Source organism: Capsella rubella, unplaced genomic scaffold, assembly GCF_000375325.1.
Source record: "Capsella rubella cultivar Monte Gargano unplaced genomic scaffold, Caprub1_0 scaffold_6, whole genome shotgun sequence".
NCBI lineage: Eukaryota > Viridiplantae > Streptophyta > Magnoliopsida > Brassicales > Brassicaceae > Capsella > Capsella rubella.
Genome location: NW_006238918.1, coordinates 12,229,400 through 12,245,234, shown reverse-complemented (window position 1 = coordinate 12,245,234; position 15,835 = coordinate 12,229,400). Strand labels below are relative to the sequence as shown.

General features: G+C 30.9%; 3 protein-coding genes across 3 annotated transcripts; 1 reads left to right on the top strand and 2 right to left on the bottom strand.

Annotated features, from left to right (window-relative positions):
- Nucleotides 1–464: 464 nt before the first annotated feature.
- LOC17881175 (pumilio homolog 11) lies at nt 465–3,141 on the bottom strand. Its single transcript, XM_006289387.1, has 5 exons — nt 2,090–3,141; nt 1,480–1,642; nt 1,225–1,388; nt 646–895; nt 465–569 (listed from the first exon to the last, which is right to left on the bottom strand). Exons 1-5 carry the CDS (start codon nt 3,139–3,141, stop codon nt 465–467), a joined length of 1,734 nt encoding a protein of 577 aa, XP_006289449.1.
- A 3,957-nt stretch (nt 3,142–7,098) lies between these two features.
- Nucleotides 7,099–7,601, top strand: LOC17884089 (B3 domain-containing protein At1g08985). Its single transcript, XM_006289328.2, has one exon. The coding sequence runs from the start codon at nt 7,186–7,188 to the stop codon at nt 7,489–7,491; it is 306 nt and encodes a 101-aa protein (XP_006289390.1). The 5' UTR covers nt 7,099–7,185; the 3' UTR covers nt 7,492–7,601.
- Nucleotides 7,602–9,411: 1,810 nt separating this feature from the next.
- Nucleotides 9,412–12,968, bottom strand: LOC17882502 (casein kinase 1-like protein 5). The gene is made up of 12 exons (XM_006286767.2): nt 12,893–12,968; nt 12,753–12,793; nt 12,601–12,670; nt 12,374–12,522; nt 12,189–12,284; nt 12,041–12,111; nt 11,896–11,957; nt 11,730–11,793; nt 11,580–11,664; nt 11,373–11,499; nt 11,240–11,294; nt 9,412–9,747 (listed from the first exon to the last, which is right to left on the bottom strand). Exons 1-12 carry the CDS (start codon nt 12,966–12,968, stop codon nt 9,513–9,515), a joined length of 1,131 nt encoding a protein of 376 aa, XP_006286829.2. The 3' UTR covers nt 9,412–9,512.
- Between the last annotated feature and the right edge of the window lie 2,867 nt (nt 12,969–15,835).

The following is a 15,835-nucleotide window of genomic DNA, read 5'->3' as shown; positions in this document are numbered from 1 at the left end:
AACTATGTTGTTTCTCTGCATTTCATAGCATTGTTTTGACATATAAGGAAACTTAGGGAGACAAGATTCAGAATGGTTTAGAATGGAGAAGAAGATGTGTTTGTAGTTTGATGAACAAGTTTTGGATTGTAGTAAGTTGTAATTTAGTAGTTCTAACGACAGAGAATATTTTAGAGATATCATAAATTCATAATCACAAGGATTAGGAGTACTTTAAGTGAGTATTAAGCCCATAATAAGGATTCAAAAGCTTCAGTGCTCTAATCAGAAGAGAAACAAGTTTACGAGTAAAGAACATAACACACTCGTCTGGTCACAGTTTCAAGACTAACAAAAGAGCTCTTCTTCTTGTAAGGTTCAAAGATAGAGACAACAACAAAGGATCAAAGAGTCTGTCACATCCTACTTTGGAGCAAAACACACAAACAACAACAGTTTTCTTGCGTGATAAGTTACATCTAAACTCACTTCTTCCCGAAGTTCTTGGAGAATATCTTCTTGCAATATGGACTCATCTTAAGGTTCTCACATCTTCGTACTTTCTCCACCAAGCTCGCTCGAACAAAGCCCTGTTTGATCCAATAATCAGTTCTGATCCTTTACTAAGTCTGATCCTAAATATGATTACAAGAGTAATTAACCAACCTTGGTTTTGGATAGTGCTGCCTGGATAACGTAGTTGGCATATGGGTCTTGAACAAGATGTTCGAAGTTAGGAACAGAGATGAGTTCATGCACGATCCGAGATCTGCTCTCTGGATAAAACCTGATGCATTTCTCCACTACGTGGCTACCAAACTTCTGTGTAGCTAATCTCACGAAGTTCCCTCTTAAATCAAACATCACATCCCCTCCTCCGACCTTGTTTTCTATTATGTATTGCACCACATAGTTCCTGCCATCAAATTTCACACACAATATAAAGGCTCATGATGCATTGTTCCAGCCATCAAGTTTAAGACATGAAAAGAAGATCCAAAGCTGAAGATATGATCACATTATTCACAATAACAATGCAAGTTCTAGCTAGCAATGTCCAGCCCAATTACAATAAGTATTTTAGTAACAACTTATGTAAATTCAATAGTGAATTGGCTACAAATATAACAATAGCATTCAAGCTTTATTGAATAATGCTCACACTCAAGGCCTATAGTTTGTTCTTAAGACCAACCAGTCAACCATAATATGATAACAGTATTGATTTGAATTAAGTATTGTTACCCGAAAGGGTCTTGAGCAAGGCGAAGAGAGTTTCTGGCTATTTCACCAACGAGCTTCTCGTGTTGCTCCCCAACCGAGTCTGTGATGCAGCGTTGAAGGACACAGCATCCATGGCGATGAGTCGCAATCTCCATGCAGAACTTGGTAGCAGCCTCGAAAATGAACTGCACAAGAAAATATATAATGAATGCTTACTTATCATCAAGACTTGAGAACATTATCAAGAACATGAGTTAAGGAAGAGTTATACTAAACCTTGTTATCATTAGAGTCAAGGAATCTCAAGCAACTAAGTATCACATGGTTTCCATTTAATTCTCTAACCAGAGAGAGAAATCCCGGTTTAAGAGCTGCCTTAACCAAACTGATTTGCTCCTTTGTACTCACAGTCTCAATCAGCTTCTGCACCACCCGTGTCCTGCCCCATTATTTGAAAACATCAAACCAAAAAATAGTTTCAGCTTTTATCACAATATAGCAAAAACCAAAGATTTCCAAAAACATGATGCATCAGGTCAAGTCAAAAGGTCTAAAAAATTCAACCATGAAGTTGAAATGTTTCTTTTCAAAGGTCTAAGATTTGTCTAAATCAGTCAAAACAATTCATCTTTTTCTCTATCAACACAGCTGACAAGTTTCTCAAAGATCTTATTTTTCTTTCTTTCCTAAAATAGCTTAAGTTTCATCTTTCTCGATAAAGAAGAAAGATCTCATCCTTACTCCACTATTATGCAACAAAACATCACCTCTCTCCTTAATACTTGCGCTTATGAGATAAAGCTAAACGTCTATTCTCAAACATTAAATGATGTTGAAGTGATTAGTATATGGATTACTCAACAGTTAAAAGGATAATGAAGCTTACCCGTAAGTGTTGATGGAGACTTTGACAAGAAGTCCAGGTCTTGAAGTCAACCTAATGAGGATTTGAGTTCTTTGTTCTTCATCACAGACTTGAAGAAGCTTCTGAATAAAATAGTTACCAAACTGATCCATTGAAAGTTCAGTGACATGATTAATCACTTCCTCGTATATAATCACAACATCAAGAAACCTTCCTTGTTCGATTAGCTTCTGTAAGAATCGACAACCCAATTGATCCTTGGCCATTAAGTACACAGAGCCGTGGATATCAACCATGGAAGCAAAGGTAAGTGGCAAATCCAGTACATCTTTCTTGAGAAACGCATTGTTCTTCATAGATTTATCAGAACCTTCAAGCTCTCTAGAACCTCCCATGGCTGAAAATGGCGAAACAGTCCTGTTTCTACTGTACATCAATGGGTCCTCAAACACATCGTTTCCTTGAAAAGCTAGTCGAGATCTCTGTGGAATCAGAGAAACATCACGTCGGATCTCTTGATTGAAATGCTCAAACATGTAATCTCTGTTACGAACACACATCTTCTCTGTAAAACCTCTCAAATCGTTAAAGCTAGGGTTAGGGTTTTGACCTTCTTGTAAACCAAGCAAACGTAGTCTCTGAAAATCACCATCATCAACACCACGACGAGCTCTCAGATCCATGTCTCTCCTGTGTAAATCACCAAAACCACTCATAGAAGCTTCACCATGAAACCTCTCCACGAAACCCTCACGACCAAAGTCAAGCTTAGAACGTCCATGGAGGTCGTTGTTGTTTCTCGAACCGTGAAAAGGGTTCATCACCGGAGTAAAAAAACTACTCCTTTCATCGGAAAAACTCAGTTTACTAAACCTTTGAGACAAACCCAGATCATCATCCGCCATTGAAGCCACCGTGTTAAGGTTAAGAAACGGGTTCGTCATCGGAGTTGTAGGGTCACCGGAAAAGTGAAACCCATTTGAAACTGAAGATGTTAGAGGAAACCCACTAAAACCCAGATCAGGAAACGAACCACGTTGCCTCAAATCACTAGGAAAAAACCCAAAATCCATCTTTTTCTCTTCAAACATGGAAAAACCAAAAAAAGTTCGAACCTTTTATGAGATTTTTAATAGAAGAGACAAAACGAACAGAGGAAAAAGTGATAACAACAGAGAGAGAAGAATATGAAGAAGAAGAAAGTGATATTTGGGATTTTCCAGGAAAATTTGAGAGTTTGTTAAAGAGAAAGGTCAGGGTCAGGTCAGGGTCAGGGTCAGGGAATGGGGAGAGTGAAGCGTGGCTCGTTGTACGTACGGAGACAGAGTCTATTTGTCGTCATGTGACTACAGAGACGGCTGCTTCTTATTGTACCACTGTTCTTTACCTCCTGCAGAAACAAGAAACAAAAAAAGTTTGAGAGAGAGACAAATACGAAATTTTTATTATTTTTCAAAAAACAAATTTATTATATATAAATATATATATATATATATATATATTATGATGACAAAAAAAAAAATCTATTTTTCGTAAATTTTTTTATTTTTATTTAATTTTGGTCAGCTTAAGATTATTTTCAAAAAATATATATTCCTATATTCGTAAAAGTATGTTTATTATTTTTTATTTTGGTCAGCTTAAGAATTAAAAATCCAGACTTTTGTTGTTAAATGGTGATAAAAGTTACTATTTTATTTTTATTCAGTTTATATATATTAGTTTTATATTTACTTTAGGAAAAAAAAAGAATTGTAGTTAGGAGTGACTAGTTATTTTATAATTATTATAGTAAAAGATTTTTATGTTTTTATTTTTAGTTTTATTTTGGTAAGCTTAAGAATTAAAATCCATTATTTTGTTGTTAGAGGCAAACTAACAAAAAGTTACTATTTGTTGACTCAATATGAATTTTTGGTGTCGTTTTATTCAATTTATATTAGTTTTATAATTACTTTAGAAAAAGAAAAAAATGTAGTTAGTTAGACTTGGACAGATTATAAAAATGAGTAATTTTTAAATTAATTTTACTATATAAATAATTTAGTGTAGTTTGCTTGCTGACCAAGCAAACAAGTGTCACCATGGATTAGTTTCTGAGGCTAATAACATGGTTTGTTCTCCAATGGTTGAATCACTTATTTTGACATTCGTTGGTTATTTATAAACAAGTAAAATTACTATACAAATAACAAACTTAATCTTTCCAAAGATCCAAAAGTTTGATTGGAGAAATTATAATTTAGTAAGAAAGTAGATTTTTGTTTTTTTAAAGTATCTTCATGAACTTTTACTGTAATTTACAAATTAATTTTACAATATAAACTATTTAGAAAAAATAATTAGTATATATATATGTACACTTATATATGTCTAAGATAAGTCATCATAATTTTGTATTATATATAACGTTAACTAAATCAGGTTTTTGTATATGGAAAAGCAAAAAAAAAAAAGTGAAAGATTCAGAAATCATAAATTAATATTTTTGTTATGAGAATTGCGATTATTTCAATCAAATTATATTTTTGTCTCATTCTACTTGCAACATTCTAGTAAGTGTAACTCTTTTATTTCCCTCATATGTCAAAAGAACTAAACATTTCTCTGAATTCCAACAATAAAATAATAAAAATGGAATATGATTATTCCATATTGCACTTTCATAGAAGATACAGTTTATAGGACCAATTAAACTTATTTTTTTTTTGTCATCATTACAAATTATATGTCTCTCTTTGAGAGGGACCGGAGTCGAACCCGGATCTGGTGAGAAGGCAACAGAGGTGAGAACCACTAGCCCACTTGTCCTTCTCCAATCAAACTTATCATTATATCTATAATTTTTATATTTTACACAACCAAGCAACCATACATACTTAAGTTTAGCGAATTCAAAACTCTTAAATCTAAAAACTAAAATGATAACAAGAATACAAAGCATATATTAATAAATATGACAATAAACTATATTTGAAAAAATAGATAACTGATTATTATGAATGATGTTATACACTTTCATCCCTTTAATTAGGGTGTGATGCATATACGATAGAATTTGCTAGATCATCTTGTCATTAGATTACTAGTACGTCGTATCACGATTGGTTACTTTCTGAGAAATGATTTTCGGAACTGTGTGATTAAGGAAAAAAATACAAGAAAGCATCATGTGGTGACTTATTGATGTTTTTAAAACTTCTCACACATAGAAAACCGGTTTTTGGACGAATCTAATGAGAGTACGTGTAGCCTATAGACCTAGAGTGAACATGGGTTCACTAAGAAAAATGGCGGTCAGATGTTACAAACTTGATGGTTTGGTGTTATTCTACTTGGATATGATTACTCTTACTTTCCAATGACACCACATACACTTGATTTGGTGTAATGAAGAACGTGAATAGATGCCAAACTTCTTATGCGTCGAACTGTTTTGAAACTTATTGTTTTGCAATTCGTGGATCTTTCCCTAAAATCTTGTAAAGACCAATGAATAGTGGAAAGGATCATTGAAATACTAATACTTGAAATCCCTATCAAACACCAATAGAGAATATAGCGAAAATGGGCGAAAATATGATGTTATCATTATGGTTGCTGTAGTCTACTGCCTTTTTGAGATCATTATCCCAAAATACATTAGTCTCAACTTATTCGCATAGCAAACTCTTTTCTAGAGATTTTACTTACAAAATTAAAGTTTGGTGAAGACTGTTTTGTATATTTTGTTGTCATTGCTAAAACAAACAAAACAATAAGAATATATAGAACCATAAAAATCAAAATTAAGAAAGTAATATCAAGGGTAAAGGAAATGAGACATTTTTTTTAGTGTTTATACATTTATTTTATGGATCAAGGAGAGATCCAAAGAGGAAGATCAGAAAAAGATACCTACGGCACAACCAGGCCAACCCTTTACACATACCCAAGTCACATTGGTATTGGGCCCCCAAAATATTTATTTTTTAGTTTAAAATTTAGGCCCCATAAAAAAACAATTTGCAAAAACAGGCCCCATTTTTGTGAATGTTTAAGATTTTTTCTTAAGTTTTAACTTCTTTTTATTGGGTATTGCAAAAACAAGCCCCTTTTTTATGAAATTTAGATTTACTCTTCATATTTCTTAGTTTTATCTATAAAAGCCCTAAAAAAATTGTTTTTTTCTTGGCCCCAAATTTGTCAGGGCCGACTCTGGGCACAACGCATAACTTTGGTGAAGAATAAGAAAAAGAAATGAGGTTTTGCCTTTAATACATTATACTATGTCCATGGATGTTTGCAAGTTTTTAGATTATAGTTTTTATTTGTCTATGGTTTTTAGCTTTTGAGTTAAAGTTATTTGAAAAAGAAATACAAAAATCAATTCAAATTGAAAAGTGCAAAATTAATAAAACATAGATTTCGATTTTTTTTTTCAAACTGATAAAAACAATCAAAATCTAGATTCCGTATTTTCTTAGAAAAATAATTTTCTCATAATCTTGATTGGCTATAGAGTATATTTTTGGATTTATAAGCATTCAAGGTCAGTTGGATTTTTTTTTGTTTAGGCTAGTTTCCTATTATTATTATTTTTGTTTGTTGTATTTGCAAATTTCCTATCAAAAAATATCAACAATTTAAAGTTTAAAAATATTAGTGTTAAAAGTTATTGGAGTTGTTATTGTAAGAAGTAAAGAAATCTTAGATGTCAAAGATATAATGCACAACTTTTTGAGATCTTCAAAAAGAGAATATTAATAGAGTTTATGTTACTTAGATATTATAATTAAATTAGCTTGGGAAGAATATTTTTTAGAAAAGCCAAAAATAAGGTTATTATAAATATAATTTAGCATAATTAGTATATATGATTAAACCTATCAAGTTTTAATTTAGAAAATTAATAATATGCTAACTTAGAGAAAACATATTTATAACATTTACTAAATTCAGAGAGTTGTTTTTAATAATATTAATCTGTTTAAATGAACATAAAATCCAAGCAACTTTATTTCGGCTGAGAACTACAGTATATATAACAATGGGTTGAACTCTTCAAACTCCACAAATATTTCATTTTTCAAAAAGAAATTTAGTTACACTTCTAAGACACTTTAAAGCTCGGTAAAATGGATCCGAATATGATGATAGAAAAAAAACTAACAGACAGCGACGTTTCTAATAAAGCTCGTTTGCATTTGCCTAAAAAAAAGGTTGAGAACATAATAAGAAGCACGGGAGTTCCAATTCCTCGAAATGGTATCCAAGTAGAAATTCTGGACAATAACAACTCGTATTGGGTAAATTTCGGAGTAGGTGGATCAGGTTATTTTATCGGAAGTGGGTGGGTCAATCTAAGAGATGCAAAACATCTTAGAACAGGAGATATCATCAAATTATATTGGGAAAATACCAAATTTATTTTTTCTATGTAAAAAACCTATATTTCTTTTGTTGTTAATTTTATCTTGTATACATTAATCATTTTCTTAATAAACCTAATTTAATTAATGTATTTTGGTTAATAATATGTGTTTAGTTTCAATCCGTGATATTAATTAAGAATATCGTAATAACTGTTTATATTTTGGTCGAAAGATACTTAATATATATAACAATAATTAGTCAAAAAAGGGAAAAAGCCTAAAATTTCGCCATCTATTTTTTTTGACGTTTAATACCTGTACTTTTTCAATTGAAATAAAAATACTTTGTTTGTGTATTTTTTTTTTAAAAGTCTTCGTTTATTTAAATTTTGGTATATTCATACACACGATCTCAAACCAAAAAATATATTTCAATTTTACCCTTACTATATAAACTAATTATTAGTAGAGAAATTCTTATTAATAACCTTTTTATGATACTATTTTGCAAAACTACCCTCTTTTTTGTCATTTTCATTTTTGTCCTCTCTTAAATTTTAATGATCATTTTACCTCTAATTATAAAAAATAGGGTGAGTTAAAAATTGGTACCTAAATAAATTGAAAACAAAAAGTAAGGATGTAATAATTCAAAAATTAGTTCCCTCACCTCCAGCCACCTAAAATGACATTTAAACCAAAACAAACAAAAAAGAGTACGATATGTAACACTGTTCATAGCGTTCGATAACTTTAATTTTAAACATGTTAAATAATCTGTTATCGTGATAATTTACATATTATCAATTAAATTAATACTAACACTATTCATTTGTGATTGATAGAATTCGATAACATTGTTCATCCGTGATTAATAGCATTTGATAACTTATTTTTAAACATGTTAAATAATCCGTTATCGCGATAATTTACATATTATCTGGTAAATTAATAATAATACTATTCATACGTGATTGATAGAATTCGATAACATTGTTATTAACAGTATAAATGATATTGTATTGCGATAAAATTATAAGTTATAAGGTAAGTTTGAAATTATTTTGATAAATCATTTATTATCGTGTTGAATCATTGTATCATATTGTAGAAGTTAAAAATAAAAAGTTGGGTAAAAGAAAGTCTATAATTTATTGATAATTAGTACGTTATCTCGTTAAGCTATTTGTTACCATATATAGGGGTATTTTCGTCCAACTAAAATAACTATGAGAGAAAATTAATTTTTAAAATAGTGAGGTCAAATACTGAATTTTTCTTTTATTTGAGTGTACAGAGTAGTATTTTCCTAAAAAATACTCCTTTATTTGAACATAATATTCCTTCCAAAATTTAAATCAAACGTTTTATTTAAATCAATAATTTTTTTTTATTGAAAAAAATATCCTTCCTCTTTTATAACACATGCCCCGTAAGGTAAATGTTCGAATCAAAAACTTAGCTCCAACGTCTCACTCCATTATTTTACTTTACTTCCAAATCAATAAATTTTAAAAATTAAGAAAAAAAAAAAAAAAAAAAACTAAAAAAGTTCACTACAGTCCATTTTCTTCTTTAACTCTTAACAAAAACTCAAAAAAGCTTCAAAATCCAATTTCGAATCAGATCTTGCTTTCTCCTCATCCATGAAGGAATCAGATCTAACCACCGAACCAATAGCTCAGAATCTCATCAAGCTAATCAGCAATGTATGTTTCTCAGTCTTCGTCTTCACAGTTCTCATCTTCACAGTAATCGCCGTCACTTACCAACCACCAGATCCATGGCTCGAATCTGCTCCAGCTCTAACCAAACTCCTAACTCAAACGGAGAACGCAACTTTCAAAATCGACGGTTCTATGCTCAAAACCGGCGAAGACATCGCTTCCTCTCCGATCTCAGCTCCGGCGAACTCTACGGAGTCCGTTACGGAGGCGACGATTGAGAAATCTGAGGAGAAGATTGGGAATATGACGGTGAAGGGATCTAACTCTGATTGTGATGAATTGAAGATTGTGAATTGTTCTGATCCTAGGGTTTTGGTTGCTGTTGAGAGGTTTAATTTGAAGGTTTTTAAATCTATTGTGTTTTTAGAGTATGAAACTCCGGTGAACGGATCGAGTCCGGACGAATGCGATGTTTCTTGGAGGTTTAGGAATAAGAAAGAGAAGTCTTGGAGGAGATATAGAGATTTCAGGAGGTTTAAGTTTGGATTTGGTGAGAATTGTACTTATAAAGTGTTTCATACTAGTGGTTGGCATTCTGGTGTTAATGCTCGTAGGCCGAAGATTAGACCGAGTTCGGGTAGAGGAGGAGGTAGAGGCGGTGGTGGTGGTGCGAAGGTTGGTCGTGGTGATCCCGAGATTAATGATACGATCCCTACTCTTGGTTCGCAGACGAATTTCAGGAGAGGGAAGTATTTGTATTATTCGCGGGGTGGTGATTATTGTAAAGGTATGAATCAGTATATGTGGAGTTTCTTGTGTGGGTTAGGGGAAGCTATGTACTTGAACAGGACGTTTGTGATGGATTTGAGTTTGTGTTTGTCTGCGAGTTATAGCTCTAAAGGGAAGGATGAAGAAGGGAAGGATTTTCGGTATTATTTTGATTTCGAGCATCTTAAGGAGACGGCATCTATTGTTGAAGAGGGTGAGTTTTTAAGAGATTGGAAGAAGTGGAATCGGTCGCATAAACGTAAAGTTCCTGTTAGGAAAGTTAAGACGCATAAAGTGTCGCCTTTGGAGCTTAGTAAAGATAAGAGTACGGTTATATGGAGGCAGTTTGATTCTCCTGAACCTGAAAACTATTGGTATAGAGTTTGTGAAGGGCAAGCGTCAAAGTATGTAGAGAGGCCGTGGCACGCACTGTGGAAATCAAAGAGATTGATGAACATTGTCTCTGAGATCAGTGGGAAAATGGACTGGGACTTTGACGCGGTTCATGTGGTTAGAGGCGAGAAAGCGCAGAACAAGAAGCTGTGGCCACATTTGGATGCAGATACATGGCCTGAGGCAATTTTAGCCAAACTTAAAGGAATAGTTCAGGTCTGGAGAAATCTATACATCGCCACCAATGAACCGTTCTATAATTACTTCGACAAATTGAGGTCTCAGTACAAAGTTCACTTGCTTGATGACTATAGCTACTTGTGGGGAAACAAGAGTGAGTGGTACAATGAGACAAGTCTCTTGAACAATGGGAAACCAGTAGAGTTTGATGGGTACATGAGAGTAGCTGTTGATACAGAGGTGTTTTATAGAGGGAAGACTCGTGTTGAGACGTTCTATAACCTTACCACGGATTGCAAAGACGGGATCAATACATGCTAAATTGATCAGCCAGGTTGTTGTATTATGTCTCTTTTATTACTTACCAGCCATTTCTTTTATATATTTGTTTTTTGTATTCAATTCAATTCAGTTTGTGTTGTTACCTTGTTGGTTCACTAGCACTTAACATTACTGGTGAGAAGAGTGTACGTAAAGTTCACATTTTGTTATACAATTCCTTAATTCTGTAAGAAGACATCACCAGTGACCGGTTCTTGCGATTTTTCGTATAGTTTCTTAAATCGCGATATTGTTCTTAATGGTAAACTCAATTCTACAATGCTATCCTGATTCTTTGGAATATAACTCTGTTTATGGTTTAGCTTTTAAATAGCTCACTCTTATCAATCAAAACATTATTCATTATTCCACCATTCCTCAGAGAAGTAACATAACACAACCTTGAATTGTTCATCTATGTATCATGAACGAGATCAAAAATAAAAAAGTATCAAGAGTGTACATGGGCTTGAGGAGGGTTTCCACATTGCGACTGCCGATACTTTAATATCGTCCAGTCGAACACATAATCAAATTGAAAACCTGAGATAAACAAATACTCATTTAGTGTCATGTGAACTTAATAGCCTAAGGAGAAGAGAACATAGTAAAATGAATGACCTTCACGAGTAAACAGGTTGCCGAATAGTCTCTTCAAATATGCATAGTCTGGCTTATCATCGAACCTTAGTGCGCGACAGTAATGGAGGTAGGATGCAAACTCCGTTGGATGACCATTGCATAAGGTCTTTAGAGACAGTGATGCAAAGTTATAGTTATACATAGACCCATATAAGTTTCTAAATATGCACCATGTAAAGAACTTACTTCGATCGAAGTTAAAGCCTTCTTTTCGGTAATCATGTCAGATTTCTGTTTCTTGTTTGCAGCTTTCAGTCCCTGCCATGGTAGACTACAAGAAAGAAGGATAAGAGATGGTTTGGTTGATATAAAGAAAGGTTACTCAATGACACTCACCTTCCTTTGAGGAAGTACATGAGGATATAACCAAGTGATTCTAAATCATCCCTCCGGCTTTGCTCTACCAAATGTAGAATGTTACAAATGAACAAAAAGATTGAAATAAGAAAAATTAGTCCGCGAAAAAAGAGAATAAGATCTGCGATTAGCGATAGAGTAATACCGATCCCTCGGTGAGTGTTCAAGCTGGCAAAAGATGGAGTCCCAACTAGACTTTTATTCTCCCTAAATACATACATAAAATGCTTACAAATAAAAAACCAATTAGCTGAAAATGCTGAATCTGTGACATACCAAAACCTTGATACCTGTATGGGACATGTCTGTAGCTTGAGCTATCTCTATATTTCTTAGCCAAACCAAAGTCTATGATATAAACCTACACAAAGAGAACCAAAAACTAAGATCCTAAGTAAGATTCCAACATCAAAGTGAAATTTATGTAGAATAGATTACCTGAGTAGCCAGCATTCCCAAACCGATAAGAAAATTACCCGGTTTCAAATCGCGATGAATAAACGACTTAGAATGGATGAACTCGAGACGATGAATCTGATATAAACAAGTGACAATGAATCAAATCCCAAAATACAACCATTAACAACAGTGACAAAACATCAAACCCAAACCATTATCATTACCATTTGATCAGCTAACATAAGAACTGTCTTCAAACTAAACTTCCTCTTACAATAACTAAACAAATCCTCAAGGCTACCACCAAGCAAATCCATCACTAACACATTGTAATCACCCTCAACACCATACCATTTCATGTTTGCAATCCCATCTGCAATATACACAAGAAGAATGAACAACCGCGCACGCGAACAAAGTACATAAACGAATAAGAAACATATTTTCATACTTCCACCCTGAAGAACTCTATATACCCTTGACTCATAATTCAATTGTGGATGGTCAGTCTTCACACTTTCCTACACAAAGACACAATAAAAACTTAAAATCAACCTTTTAGTTTCGATTCAATACTTCAACAAAAGGTTTAGAAACACTCACAAACTTGATAGCAACATCTTCATTAGTCTGAACATCAGTTCCTGTAATTAAACCTAGTAATCAAAACCACTTGGAACACAAAGTGATATAATCAAGCAAATGTTTTGATAATGTTATAGAGATTAGTATTAATTACGAACCTAGGTAAATCTCTCCGAACGAGCCACTACCAATTTTTCGACCAAGCCGGAACTTGTTACCAATACGAAGTTCCATCGAACAAACTCAAAACATCAATTTGTAAAAACCCTAACTTGTGTTCTACTCTGTCGAGTCCATTCTCACACGAAGAGCTGCGCGTGTGTTGGCTTGTTGTGGTATAGGTTAACTATTTTCATTCGAAGACATTTTTATTTTTTCTTTTATATATTTATAAATTAGAGAATTGTCATAATTAAGTATCACTAAAATAGGTATTGTAAGTTTTATTTTTCAAAAATATCATTAAATTCTATATTTTTTACATTAAAAACTAATTTTTAAATCCTAAATACTAAAACATACTACTAAAAACTATATTCTAAATATAGTCCACCCAAACATTAAAATTTTTTTATATTTTCAAAAATCAATTTTTTATTTTTATGATTTTTTTTTTTTTTAAATTTTTTGTGATATTTTTAGAAAAATACAAATTGTGGTATTTTTGGATTTCTTTTTTTTAATTATGGTATTGTTGTAAACTAATTTTCAACATCATTATTAAAAAAAATGATCGCAATATCTTGTGTATGTAATCTTTGAATTTTCATTCTATCTTTGAATTAAGTGTCTGTAATCTAACATTGTAATCTCAAGCCTTGTATGAATTATTCAGACGACAAAAAAAAAGAAAAAATCTTGTGTATGTTTTATATCCAGAGTTTTTTTTCTATGGCCCTTTACTTGCTAGCTTTTGCATGTTTCACCATGATTTGATATTTTATTAGTATTGCTTATATCAGATTTGTTAATTTGACAAAACAAATTTGGTGTTATCATATTTACTTTTAGAAGTGAACACTTCCATCATTAGAATCATATAAATAACTAGTTTAGTACCCGTCCGATGGACGGGTTATCTATATTTAAAATTAAATTAAAATTAAAATATATTATAACTTATAAAAAAATAATTTCCAAATTTTATTTATATATAACTTATATATATATATATATATATATATATACACGTTTATTTGATACTTCAAACCAAATAAATCTCTTACCAAATGAAATTAATATCTCTTATTTTTTTAAAAAAAAATTTGGAAATTATATATATATATATCTTAAAATTCCTTATTAAACGTTAATTATAAAAATCTAGTAATGTCAAATTGACAATCACCAAAACATTTGGGAGCTACAGTAAAACCTTTATAAATTAATAATATTGGGACCATGAAAATCAATTAATTTATAGAGATTTTAATTTATCGATAAATTAATTATTATTAATTTACAGAGAGATTTTTCTAATTTGGAAAGTTTTTCCAAAAAAATTGAAATATAAAATCTTACAAAAACTAAAATGTCTATATATACATATATTTTGAAATTTTTACCTAATTATTAATTTATAATATTGATGGGACTATATATTTACAAAGGATTTTCAAAAAAATTATTATCTTATTATTTTATCAAAATGTAATTAAAATTACACTGGTCCGAGTTGGGACCAGAGAAATTTATTAATTCATAGAGAATATTAATTTATCGAATATTAATTTATGGGGGAATTTCAAAAATACCCCTTTTCGTATACCTATTTTAAAAAATACCCCTTTTTCAAACTTTATCAAAAAACCCACTAAAAATGTTGAAATTTATCCAAATATGTGTGTAAGCTTAAAAATATATACACAAATTACCTTTATATGTGTATAAAACTTTATATACCTTTCATAAATAGCGTAAAAATAAATTATAAAAACCTTATAAAAACCTTATAAAAACCGTATAAACCCTTTTAAAAACCTTTTAAAAACCTTATAAAACTTATAAAAACGATTTAAAACTATTTAAAACATTTTAAAATATATGTATTGAATCTCCCAGTAGTAGTTATTATATAGAAGTACCTTATAAACTATATAAAACTTTATAATTTTTTATAATTAAAAAGGGGTATTTTTGAAAATGGATAGATAAAGGGGATATTTTTAAAAAGGGTACACCAAAAGGGGTATTTCTCAAAAATTCTCTTAATTTATAGAGGTTATATTTGGGAGCTATTTACAATTACTCATAATATTGCTAAAATATTTTTAAAAATCTTAATTTAGCAATTATCCTCTAAAACATGATTATACCATTTTGTAAAAAAAATTATTTCTTAACTTTAAAATTGTAAAAACTCATTCTCAGACTATGAAAATTAATTAATTATTATTTAATAAGATGGTAAAGTTCTTTCAAATTAACATCAATCTAAAATATGATGTTAAATACAAATATAGTCATTTGTAAATAAATTCATATAAACAACGCAAATAAACATAAAGATTCTAAAATAAATTATAGCATCTTTGAGGAAAGCATTAAAAAATCTTTCAAATACGAATTATAAAAAACTACATATTTTCTTTAAAATTATTTTATAATTACTATATTACGATTTATATTGAACTTTGTTATCATTAATTTAAGCTAAAAATATTATTTCTGAAATTTTTTTATTCACCCTTATGTTTTAGACAATGAAATTGCTCAATGGCATAATACATTCATACATAAATTAAAAATTAAACAAATATAACATATTATAAAATAAAATCATGAATAAAATTATGTGTTTAGTTAAACTCAAAATCTAATTTATTTGTAAACTGTAAATCCTAATTCTCCTTTATGAACCCAAACAGATAAATAACCTTGTTTAATTGTAAAACCTAAATCTCACTACTCTTTAATAAACCCAAACCGATAAATAATCTCGTTTAATTATAAATTCTAAACTATAATGCAGATTTATAAACTCAACATATAACCCTTATAATTGTAAAACCTACAACTGGCAAAACCAAAAATTAGGTTAATAGTTGAAAGAGAATTTTTGAGAAATACCCCTTTTCGTGTACCCCTTTTTAAAAATACAC

What these genes read in the sequence shown, in the direction of transcription:
- LOC17881175 (XM_006289387.1), bottom strand. Translation starts at nt 3,141, where the DNA reads ATGGATTTTGGGTTTTTTCCTAGTGATTTGAGGCAACGTGGTTCGTTT. An exon ending in CTTGCTCAAGACCCTTTCGG is followed by an intron (nt 896 to 1,224) that starts GTAACAATACTT and finishes ATTTGATGGCAG; the next exon opens with GAACTATGTGGTGCAATACA. An exon ending in CAGCACTATCCAAAACCAAG is followed by an intron (nt 570 to 645) that starts GTTGGTTAATTA and finishes TGGATCAAACAG; the next exon opens with GGCTTTGTTCGAGCGAGCTT.
- LOC17884089 (XM_006289328.2), top strand. Translation starts at nt 7,186, where the DNA reads ATGGATCCGAATATGATGATAGAAAAAAAACTAACAGACAGCGACGTT.
- LOC17882502 (XM_006286767.2), bottom strand. Translation starts at nt 12,968, where the DNA reads ATGGAACTTCGTATTGGTAACAAGTTCCGGCTTGGTCGAAAAATTGGT. An exon ending in AAGATGTTGCTATCAAGTTT is followed by an intron (nt 12,671 to 12,752) that starts GTGAGTGTTTCT and finishes GTCTTTGTGTAG; the next exon opens with GAAAGTGTGAAGACTGACCA. An exon ending in TTAAAGTATCGGCAGTCGCA is followed by an intron (nt 9,748 to 11,239) that starts ATGTGGAAACCC and finishes CACCACCACCAC; the next exon opens with CGCCTCTACCTCCTCCTCTA.